Below are 13,187 nucleotides of genomic sequence, written 5' to 3'. Positions count from 1 at the left end.
ACAGGCCTAAGTCTAAGAATACTCTTTATTATATTTTCAACATAAAAATTGATATAAACGAAAATGAATCGAAACCAAGATCTTGAGTTAACTCATGAAATATCATTATTTCGCGTAAATGATAATAACATTATTTGCAGTGTTTGAATATTACTAGAGTATTTATATATATATGGGTGTTGGAAAATTAACGGCCCGTGTAAAACTTATCTAGTGCTACTGTATGTAATATTTTGTTACTACTGTATGTAATATTTACTGTGGTAAATTTCAAAAAGAAATGACGTCGTATTTACCACAGACATGTTATAAGAGCCCCCACAAACCTGCCCTTTTCTATTCTATGAACTTTCTTCCAATACCATACACTTTCTTTGTTTCAACTACCTCACTCTCATTCACTCAGCGTGTGTAGTTTTGTATGCTAAAATGGCTCTCAACCGAAACACACTTTTCTTCTGCATTGCTACTATTTTTCTTACTTTCCTCACTCCCATCTCCGCTAGAATCCCCGGCGTCTTCACCGGAAGCTCTTGGCAATCTGCTCACGCCACCTTCTATGGCGGCAGCGACGCTTCCGGCACTATGGGTAAAAAAATATTTCCACATTCCCCTTAAGGTTTTTAGACAACTACATAATATATTTTTTATCATAGACATGCCTTAGCGGAATTAGGTCAGAACTAACTAATGCGTTAAATTTTTGTCAACATTTTTTGAAATTCTGATTCTGCCGCTCAAATACATAGAAACATCGTTAATTTTATTTAGAAAAATAGGAAACCACTACTTATGAAAAAAATTTAGTATCCCGTTTTGCATAACATAAAAATGATACGAAAATTATAAATTAATTTGTGTGGAAATAAATATGTAGGTGGAGCATGTGGATATGGAAATCTGTACAGCCAAGGCTACGGGGTGAACACGGCAGCGTTAAGCACGGCGTTGTTCAACAATGGGCTGAGTTGCGGTGCATGTTTCGAGATAAAATGTGATAGTGACCCGAAATGGTGTCACCCTGGAAGCCCATCTATTTTAGTCACGGCTACTAATTTTTGCCCACCTAATTTTGCTCAGGCCAGTGATAATGGTGGTTGGTGCAACCCGCCCCGAACCCATTTCGACCTTGCTATGCCCATGTTTCTCAAGATTGCTGAGTATCGTGCCGGAATTGTCCCCATTTCTTACCGCAGGTCAGTTTTCCTTCCTTAAATTTTCTTCAAAATTTATGTTTTAGGATTGTCTTACTTTTATGCCCCTGTCATTATCCTATATTTTCTATTGATACGTTATTAGCATGTATGTTACAGAGATCGGCCGATTTTTCAAAAATCATAGATAAATTAATAAATCTTCTATAAATTGTTAGATTTTTCAAAAATCAACAATAATTCACAAATCCATATATCAGCGAATTAGTCCCAATATCCGGAACCGTAAGCATGGTTATTACGGACGTAGATTTGTATATTACATCAAATTATTCGAGAAGAACAACCCTTTCGATTCTTGATCCCTAATCACACCATTCAAAAATTGTTAGATTAGTTATTCCTTTGTTTTGATTAAGTGTTTAGTTATCCTCTTCAATCTTCGTGTTATTTTGTTTACACACATACGTCATGAAACACAATAACTTATCTAGTTTGCATATTTTTCTTCTCTATAATTTTATATTTTCGTTAGGACTTGGGAAATAGAAATGGAATAACGAATTATAATTTGCGAACTCCAAATTTCTAATTTTCAAGCCAAACGAGGCAAGAAAAATTAGATCTGGAGCATACAGTTTGATTTCAACAATTGTGCCTACATCGGACCGTAACTTTTGAGTTTAAGTAGAGTCAAAATTAAGAGCTAATTTTTTCTAGATGAGTAACAAGAAGAAAAGGTCTAGAGTATGACAATAGTTGTGAAACATAGCCAGGCCATATGCCTGAGACCAGGACAATGATCGAAGCTAAGCCACACCTGTATTTTTGGTAAAATGGAAATAGAGCAAAGTGTATAATTGCAAAGCTACTGCAGGTTTTTGACGCGGTTTCGTACATGTTTCATCCCTGTTACTTTAATTGTCCAATATACCCCTCCACTTTCTAGAACAAAAAGCTTACACACTTCTTCTCCCACCCCATCCATTTCGTGTTAACAGTGTGGGTTTCCATACAAGGGGTAAAATAGTAGTTTAAGATTCTGTTAAACAGTTAGCAGAAAATGAGGGCACATAAATTAAAGTAGGGTCAGTCAAGTTCAATCTGCAGACAGAAGAGAGAGGGCTTTACAAGTTTACACTTCTCCCAATACGCGTTTTTTAGGGCCACCCTTGTTAACTCCTCTATCCCCCATGCCAGATCCCTCAGATAGGCACTGAGGGGGGCTACCGGTTATCCCGGTATTACTTTATTAACCACCGCCGCTCCCCTTTCATTCATTACCGTAAATAAATGAGTCAGTTTTGTATTTAACATTACGTATACAAAATATAAAAATACGGGACACATAAAACAGGTACCAGAGTTGATATTATAATTTCAATAACATAAACTGTTATGTTAAATCGAACTAAAAATATTATATCCCGCTCATAAAACAGGTACTAGAGTTAATCTTTCTGTGCAAATATCATTTCAATGAAAATTTGAGATTTTTTTAGCTTCCTTAAAGTTAAGCAAATTATACTATCTCAGTCCCGATTTACGTGTCTGTTTGATTGGCAGGGTAGCGTGCAGAAAGAGAGGAGGAATGAGATTCACAATCAACGGTTTCAGTTACTTCAACTTGGTACTTGTGACCAACGTGGCAGGTGCTGGTGATATCCAACGAGTTAGCATTAAGGGCTCAAACACTCCTTGGATGCCCATGAGTCGTAACTGGGGGCAAAACTGGCAATCCAATGCTGTTCTTGTTGGTCAAGCACTTTCTTTTAGAGTCACGGGCAGTGATCGTCGTACCTCAACTTCCTATAACATTGCTCCACCTCATTGGCAGTTCGGTCAAACTTTCATGGGCAAGAATTTCAGGGTTTAATATTAAACACATCTACCACTATTATATAATATAATATATATCACCCATGCAAGTGTTTAGTTTGTCTCTCCCAACTCCCAAGACTTTCACATTTCTCTCTTTTTTACTGGGAAAGTTTGAAGTAATTTGGGGAGTAGTAGCAGTAGTAAAACTTCCTAGTGTTTTAGTTGGGAAGGTTTGGAGTGTGTGGTAACTTTCTGGTTTTTACCTTTTTACCTCATAGGGGTAGTTATGTCTTTTCATTTTGTTGGGTTGCTTTACAAGTACTTTGTAGTAGTTAATTGTATGTTGCTTAAAGAAAAAGCAGCAGCAATATAATTCATCTAGGTGATGAATATTGAAAAAGTGTGTAATAGAGGAGGCTCAAGTACCTAAAAACAAATTTAGCCCACAGCTTCCCCTGCGTATTACTTAAGTTCATTTTAAATCGCTTGTGATTATTGTTATTACTTTTCACAATTTGAATTCGAATGGTTAAAAATGTTAAACATAAATCAAACACCTTGAAAGAGTGTGTTATATAAAAGGTTCTTGACACGTATTAAATATTTTTAAAAAATTACTAAATATGATAGCATTTACGTAAATATGTAGAGAATTTAAGGTAGTGTCGGAAAATTGTTTGGCCAACACAGATTATGCTTATATTCAGATCTTCACCCACACAGATTATGTTTATGTTCAGATCGTGAATGATATATTATTAATTTAACAAAAATTTATTCATGAAAGGGGTGCAGAGGATAATAAAGATCTTGAACGACATATTATTAACTTAACAAGAATTTATTCATGAAAGTGGTGTAGAAGATAATAAATTGTGTACAAGTTTCTAACCGGCAAGGTTGGGAGGTGTATCAATAACTATTGACCATGATATATGGATTTGTTTGCATTTGACAAATCTTTTAACGAAGAAAATAAGCGGACACGTATTACTGCACAATCATATATGCAAATGCAATGGTCAATACATGACTCTTAAGTAGAGCTCGCCAGTTGGGCAGTCCGTGCGGGCCGGACCGGGCTGAATGCGGGTTAAGCTCGTGAAGCATGAACACTGAACCGGCACATGATTCACGAATCGGGCCGGGCCGGTCTTGAATAAAGAAAATAAGACTCGTAATCGGCACTGATATTTGCGAGCTCGCGTGCTTGTGCGAGTCGTGCGGGCCGAATTTGACGGTTCACGCGGGCTGAATATGCTTTGAATAGTACAAAAGCAGAATTTGATTATTTAAATAGTATAGACAATAGCAGCCTAGCAGAATGTGATTGAATAATCCAAGAATAGCAGCTTATATGTCTGAATTCCTAGCATTTCCTAGCACTGCATATTCGATTAATTCTCAAATTAAATATTCAATTAATTTCTAATATTTGATTAACTTAATTACTCAAATGAATATTTGATTAATTCTCTTATTTTAATTTTTTAATTTAAAAGAGGACGGTACCTTGTATAATTTTTTTAATTAAAAAAATTGCAAAACTGATGTAATGTATGAATTATGTAATCATCTTGTTAGTTATTCTTACACACCATAAGTTAAGGAAGTTAAGTTTTTGTAGTATTACCAATATTTACCGGGAGCAATTAGTCTAAGCAATCAAATGAATGTTAGTGTGGGTTAGTGCGGCTGGGCGGGCTGTGCATGTGCGGCTCGTGCGGCTCGTTGGTCGTGCGGGTGAGTGCGGGCCGGGCCCGGTCCGAACTCCTGATTTATATATTCGTATTCGGTTCATTTATTTCAGCGACTTGTTCGGGTTTGAATCGGCCCGGTTCAGACCGAATAAATTCGGGTTTCCGTACGGTCCGGTCCCGAGTGGGCGGTTCAGAACCGCACTAATGACCACCTCTACTCTTAAGACACTATCATCAAATATCCAAAGGTCAATATCTAAAATTACAGTGCAAAAATAGTCTGATAAACATTATATGTTAGTGTTACTATCTAAAATTTGAAGCTCATAATATTGGAAAACGAAAAATATACCTGGTAACCAATCGAAAAAAATATAAAATAATCACAACATATAACATCAAGAAAATAATTGGACATGTATATTTACTCCACAATAACATACTAGTAGTAGGGGCCGAGATCAAAATATCAATATTAAATAATGATTATAAAAATTTATTTTAATTTTTTAAAAATATATAATTAATAAAATTATACAATTATTGCAATTTTTCTTTTTAAATTATATGTAATTTTCATTAAGTCAAATCTTATTAGAACAACAAACTCAATGTTATTATGTATTTGTTGTTCAAAAAGACATAACTAATCAACATTACTAAGTAATTGCATATAAAAATTTTTACTGTTAGCTCAATTTGTGTTTATATATAATTTTGTGATTATATAATTTTTTCTAATAAAATATTCAATATGTGTGTATAAATTTGCATTTGGTGCTAAAATAAAATTATGTAGGTATGAATCTAGAAATTATAATGTATATGCGATTTCGTTTATATAAAAATAATATAAATATGTGGTATATAAGAATAAAAAATGGGTAAAATATTACATATAGAATTATAAGTCATATATGAATAAAAAAAGAATAAAAAAAGCATATTTAAAGTTATAATAAGATTTAAAAAGGGGTGAAACTAAAAATTCGTAAAACCAAAAAGGGGTGAAAACAAAGTATCATATAAAAGTTGGTTTCCCTATTAATTAATAATAACACTGTTTAAGGGATTCTATTTTATTATTTTAATTAAAAATTTTAAAAAAAAATCTACGAAAAATAGAAATATCGTAATTATAATATGATTTCAATCTATATTTTGTTAAAACAACATAGAACTCTATGTGAAAGAGAAATATAGGGGTGAAACCAAAATACTGCGTAATCGTACTAAGATGAAACCAAGTACCCTATCAAGAAAATAATTTAGAATTCTACGAAAATAAAATGGTAATCATATTACGGTTTGAACAATTTTATTATTTTTCAGTTGTGAAACCAAAATACAGTTTTTATAATATTTATACCATTTTATGAAAATGGACTTCCATTTTATAATATTTGAACCAATTTATGAGCTTATTTATTTTATAATATAATTAAAAATAGGATTCAAACCTATAAAAATAATAAAAAATTATGACTTATAAAAATTTAAAAAATGAGTAAAAATAATACTTATAGAATTATAAGTCATATAGCAATAAAAATGATAAAAATAGTACACTTACAGTTATAACATGAATCATAAAAGATGAAACCAAAAGGTGGTAAAACTAAAAAATAAGTGAAACCAAAGTATCACTTAAAAATATGTTTCATATAATAATAAAGAAAAATGGGTAAAAATAATTATACATATAAAATCATAAGTCATATAAGAATCAAAAAGGATAAAAATAATACACTTAGAGTTATAACATTAATCATAAAAACTGAAAACAAAAGGTGATAAAATTAAAAAATAAGTGAAAATAAAGTATCACTTAAAATGTTTATTAATAAAGAAAAACTGGTAAAAATAATATATATAGAATTATAAGTCATATAGAAATCAAAATGATAAAAATAATACATTTACAGTAATAACATAAATCATGAAAAGTGAAATCAAAGGATGGTACTATCAAAAAAATAAGTGAAACTAAGGTACCACTTAAAAAGAGATTTCGCTTATTAATAAAAGTTATTAATGCAAATGCAATAGCAAATACATGGCTCTCATTATAAGGCACCATCAACTACCCAAAGGCCAAAATCTTAAATTACAAAGCCAAAGTAGTCTTTTAAACATTATCTGTTAGTGTTACCATCAAAAACTTAACGCTCATAACATTGGAAAATGAAAAATATACATTATAACCAATCGTAAAAAATACAAAGTAATCACAACATATAACATCAAGAAAATAAGCGGACATGTATTACTGCACAGTCACATATGCAAATGCAATAGTCAATACCTGACTCTCATTATAAGACACCATTAACTACACAAAGGTCAGAATGTAAAATTACAAAGATAAAATAATATGATAAACATTATCTCTTAATGTTACCATCTAAAACTTGACGCTCATAACATTAGAAATGAAAAATATACATAGTAACCAATCGTAAAAATTACAAAGTAATCACAACATATAACATCAAGAAAATAAGCGGACATGTATTACTGCACAATCACATATGCAAATGCAATAGCCAATACCTGACTCTCATTATAAGATACCATCAACTACCCAAAGGCCAAAAACTTAATTTACAGAGCCAAAGTAGTCTGATAAACATTATCAGTTAATGTTACCATCTAAAACTTGACGCTCATAATATTGAAAAATGAAAAATATACATAGTAACCAATCGTAAAAAATACAAAGTAATCACAACATATAACATCAAGAAAATAACTGGACATGTATATTTACTCCACAATAACATATGCAAATGCAATAGCCAATACATGACTCTCATTACAAGGCACCATCAGCTACCCAAATGTCAAAATCCTAAATTACAGAGCCAAAATAGTCTGATAAACATTATCTGTTAGTGTTTCTATCTAAAACTTGACACTCATAATATTGGAAAATGAAAAATATAAATGGTAACCAATCGCAAAAAATACAAAGTAATCAGAACATATAACATCAAGAAAATAATTGGACATGTATATTTACTCCACAATAACATATGCAAATGCAATAGCCAATACATGTCTCTCATTATAAGGCACCATCAACTACCCAAAGGCCAAAATCCAAAATTACAGAGCCAAAACAACCTGATAAATATTATCTGTTAGTGTTACCATCTAAAACTTGACACTCTTAACATTCAAAAATGAAAAATATACATGGTAACCAATCGTAAAAAATACAAAGTAATTACAACATATAACATCAAAAAAAAATAATTGGACATGTATATTTACTCCACAATAACATATTCAAATGCAATAGCCAATACCCGTCTCTCATTAGGCACCATCAACTACCCAAAAGCTAAAATCCTAAATTACAGAGCCAAAATAGTCTGATAAACATTATCCGTTAGTGTTGCCATCTAAAACTTGACGAGAAAATGAAAAATATACATGGTAACCAATCATTAAAAATACAAAGTAATCACAATATATAACATCAAGAAAATAATTGGACATGCATATTTACTCCACAATAACATATGCAAATGCAATAGTCAATACATGTCTCTAATTATAAGGCACCATCAACTACGCAAAGGCCAACATCCTAAATTATAGAGCCAAAATAGTCTGATAAACATTACTGTTAGTGTTACCATCTAAAACTTCACGCTCATAACATTGAAAATGAAAAATATACATGATAAACAATCGTAAAAAATACAAAGTTATCACAACATATAATATCAAGAAAATAATTGGACATGTATATTTACTCCACAATAACATATGCAAATGTAATAGCCTATACCTGTCTCTCAATATAAGGCACCATCAACTACCCAAAGACTAAAACCCTAAATTATAGAGCCAAAATAGTCTCATAAATATTATTTGTTAGTGTTACCATCTAAAACTTGACGTTTATAACATTGGAAAATGAAAAATATACATGGTAACCAATCGTAAAAAATATAAAGTAGTGACAACATATACATCAAGAAAATAATTGGATATGTATATTTACTCCACAATAACATATGCAATAACCAATACCTATCTCTAATTATAAGGTACCATCAACTACGCAAAGGCCAACATCCTAAATTACAGAACCAAAATAGTCTGATAAACATTATCTGTTGGTGTTACCATCTAAAACTTTACGCTCATAACATTGAAAATGAAAAATATACATGTTAAACAATCGTAAAAAATACAAAGTTATCACAACATATAATATCAAGAAAATAATTGTCTTGGACATGTATATTTACTCCACAATAACATATGCAAATGCAATAGCCAATATATGTCTCTCATTATTAGGCACCATCAACTACCTCAAGGCCAAAATCCAAACTTGCATAGCCAAAACAATCTGATAAACATTAATCTAAAACTTGATGCTCATAACGTCGGAAAATGGAAAATATACATTGTAATCAATATTAGAAAAATACAAAATATTCACATCATATAACAATTAAATGTATGTATAGATTGGTAGCATATACACAAAAAAATATAAAAATACTAACTCCTCATTATCTTCAGAAACAATACCAACACCATTTTAAGAGCCTTTCTCTGAGCCTTTTCCTTTCTCAGAGCCTTTCTTAGAGTCATCCTCGCCAATTTCTTCGCCGTCTTCTTGATCTTTTTCTTTATTACCGCTGGTAAACTCTGCAGCAATATGTGAAAGGGCATTGTATTGAACGCGAGGTTGATATTTGGGGTTAGAGAATATTATTGTGATTGGGGTTCACGGGGTGGGGTAGATCTCGTTGGAGAAGATCTCGACGACACGACAACAGCTACCCCCCTCAGTATCGGAGTCGTTTTCAGCAAGTTCCCCATCTCTGATTTTTAGGGCCTAGGTTTTTACGACAATATGTTGTTACTGTATTCCTTTTTATAGTATGGGATGCCTCCATACTAATGGGCTAAGTTGGAGTAAAAGTTTCATTTCTTTGGCCGAATCTCACAATTAACAAGAGAATAGGCAAAAACAAATCTCATTTTTAATTATAAATTCAGAAACGAAGCAAGTGTAAATAATTTGTAAGATACAAAGAAAATCTAAAGATATTCATTTTCTCCATAATTTTTTTTTGTCTTTGTAATAATAATTGAATGATTGAATTATGTAAAGTGCAATTTCTTTAAAACAAATATTTTAAAACTTACCTATTTTTCTATTACGTCAAAAATGATATAACTGTTTCAAATTAATTACTATAGAGAGATGACATGGAAGAAATGAATCGAAACGATGCGCAATACTTGTGATAACGAACTAATGAGTAATCACTAGTAAAAAGAGGAAAAGCAGTTCCGGTTTCAAAATTGGTATAAAGTCGTTTGTTTCGATATAACTCAACTTTGTAACTTGGAGTTTCTTGAATTATAAAATAATTACACTGTTTGGTTTAATGTATTTTAAATTAGACAAATAAAATTGAAATTTCATGGTATTAGTAGGTCCTTAAAAATATAGGAACTTAATTACCAAACTCAACCATGACCACTAGAAGTTACATAACTAACAAATACAAAATCATTTAATATTTATCAAAATTAACTATATAATCAATAGTTACATGATAATAAACCAAACACATACAATTTTAATTATAGTGTAACTTATAGCAGTAACTTAATTCCAAAAAATCAAGTTCTCAAGTAACTATAAAATTCAGGAAACAAAAGAGACCCTAATAGAAGCAGTTCCAAGTCTAAAAAATGAGCAGTGGTAGGTTCTCCAAAATTCTTAGATCAAATTTTTTACCAAACTATGTGGCAAATACATGACATTTTTTAATTTGTGGGAGCATATTAATACACGTGGCATCTCATATTATGTTTAGGAAAATTTCTATTTATTAAATGACATATCAGCATTTGGTAAAGTTTTTGGGGATATCATTTCTCCTTAAAAATAGTTTTCTGATCCAATCTTCAGCCAGTAACAAAACAACAGTAAAACAGAACATAAAAGATTGTTTTGTACGAAAACTCCTGAACAAAAATGATATGTATCGTATGACTCATTGATTGAGTAATTCTCACAATTATATACCCCCTGGCTCTGCTATAGCACTATATATAGACCAATTGTACTTGAACATACAGCAACCAAGAAAAATAAAAACCAAATTTGCTGGAAGCCATTGCAAAGTGCCGACAGTCAGAAAAAAAAGAGATCAATTGCACAACTTCCATGCTTGAAATATATTCAAAACTCATAATTATCATACAACACTCTATGCTCGTCCAAAGTATACCTGAGTAAAAAGATCCTAATTCAAATAATGCTGAAGAATTCAGCAAACAACAACGCAAGGTGGAGATTCTGCTTCATGATGAAGGTCATCATCATTTTCAAGACGCTCCCATGTTAGTATTCTCCTCTCAGTATCCAGACCTAGCTTTGAATTTTCTTCTTCAAATTTGTCTTGACATCCGAGCAGGAGCTCACAGTCCATTTCAGAGAACATCTTCTTTAAGTTTTGTGTCAGATTAAGCACTGCTCGGTTCCTGTGGTTCTGAGAGTTCTGCTCAAGAGCTAGAAAAATGAGACGCATGATCACTTTTCGATTCTTCATGATAAGGCCAAGAATGCTATCGTTGTTCCAGAAGAGGTGGGCACACTCACACACCTTAAAAATTATCAATCAAATATTGGTAAGAAATTTTAGTGACAAGTAGTAACTAATACCAAGTTCAAGTGACAATAAAAGGATAAAAATATTCTGGTGACTGAAAATGGAAGTGTTAGAACATTCTGTAATATCATAATACGCTCAATCTCTTCCAAATAGCTTTAGATTAAAAGGATGGTAAAGCTCCCTCATACTCATTAAGCATTCTACAATAAACAAGTACCTCATATATTAGCTGAACTAAAGAGCTATCATGTTTCATTTTAGTGGGAAAAATCTACCCTCTCTAAGTCTCTAGATAAATTACAACTTACAATTTTGTGTGTCCCGCTAGTTCCATTAGAAAAAATGATGGAATTTTATCACTAAACAAAAATTAGAAAATCAAGATGAACTAAGTAGTAATAATCCAATTTCATTAGAAAAATGATGGAAATTTATCACTAAACAGAAATTATTTTCTCGCGGATTTTATTTCACATACATCCCTAAAATAGTAAGTAATAAAAAAAGAGGATACAAGGCACAACTCACAAGTTAGTGGTTAGTGGATCCTGAAAAAAATCAGCCATGATTAGCAAGATCAAGTCAAACTACAGTAACTACTGTATACAAGGAGATTCACCAGAAAATGCCATCTTATATGTTCTCTTGTTTGGAGTAGACGCATTTGAGTCTCAATAACTGTATATTGAACCCACCCTCAAATTTCAAAGGTTTCCGTAATCTGACTGATGTTAAACTCTTTTGTTTGACATATTATCTGGGACTCAACTTGAATCATTGAATGTGGCACGGTGCACTGGAGTCGAACATCTAGGATGTCAATTTAGAAATAATAACAATCTCTTGAGGTTGATGATCATTGACGGTGAAGAAATCGATTGGCAATGGTTCGAATGCACTAGAAAGGTTCTAGTTCTTAGTCTCGTGTCTCCAAAAGACTCGCCAAATTATAGAAAGAAAATCATCGGCCTAGACAAGTTACTTGGTAATATGGTTGATCTCTATGCTATCTTCATCGATGGCTTTTTCCTAAAGGTCTTTCAAAATCATACGATGTTCATTAATTTCATTAGCTGTTGGAAGCCCATCTCCTTAGGCCCATCAGGTCGGCTTGGGCTGATACGGACCGAAGGCGTTTATGGACCGACGCTAGTCTGTCCCATGATAACCCATTTGGACCGGCCCAAAATGAACGAAGACGTGGTCTGTCAGTCATAATGCCATAACGTCCACGTTCCTTCTTTGGTGGAACCAACCAATGCCTCCAGAGTGTAACGTTAACAATCCAGGTTATATACACGATGAAGACAATTCATCTACACACTAAAGATCACACAGACTATCTTATATTTTGTTATACTTACATAAACCATTTAACTTATTTTTACACTGGAGGTTTTTACACTGGAGGTGAATCGGGGATCATCCCTCACATTCTTCTCTTTGCAGACCAAAGTCAACGCATAGTGACGAAGACTGGGTCGGCAGGAAAATCGGGTCTAACACTATAAAACAACAATTCATATATAAAACTCTCATGCCAAATCTTACAATCTATTCATATTTTAAATTTTTTTGACATTACTTGTGTAGTTTCCGGAACCAAGTCCATCTCTGTTGAAGAAACTTGTAACTATGAATTACTTGCACTTTATGTTCCTTACCTGTGTGAATATCTATGATTTGGTTCAGATTCAGTATGTTTTGTGCTTGATCACATGTTTGCCCAACCTTGAAGATCGCTTAGACTATGTGCCTTTTGCAACTCTGTTATGCTCTTATTAGTTTGTTCAAAGCTAATGAGTCATTAATTGAGTGTGTGAGACTATTTATATTTATTAGTTTAAAGAGCC

General features: G+C 32.3%; 1 protein-coding gene across 1 annotated transcript; it reads left to right on the top strand.

Annotated features, from left to right (window-relative positions):
* The first annotated feature begins 340 nt into the window (after positions 1–340).
* On the top strand, positions 341–3,467 carry LOC141690022 (expansin-A6-like). The gene is made up of 3 exons (XM_074494597.1): positions 341–589; positions 878–1,196; positions 2,721–3,467. The coding sequence occupies exons 1-3, from the start codon at positions 430–432 to the stop codon at positions 3,028–3,030; spliced, it is 789 nt and encodes a 262-aa protein (XP_074350698.1). The 5' UTR covers positions 341–429; the 3' UTR covers positions 3,031–3,467.
* Positions 3,468–13,187: the final 9,720 nt, after the last annotated feature.

The sequence above is a fragment of the Apium graveolens genome, chromosome 10 (genome assembly GCF_009905375.1).
Source record: "Apium graveolens cultivar Ventura chromosome 10, ASM990537v1, whole genome shotgun sequence".
Lineage (NCBI taxonomy): Eukaryota > Viridiplantae > Streptophyta > Magnoliopsida > Apiales > Apiaceae > Apium > Apium graveolens.
This window is presented reverse-complemented; position numbering and strand designations above follow the sequence as displayed.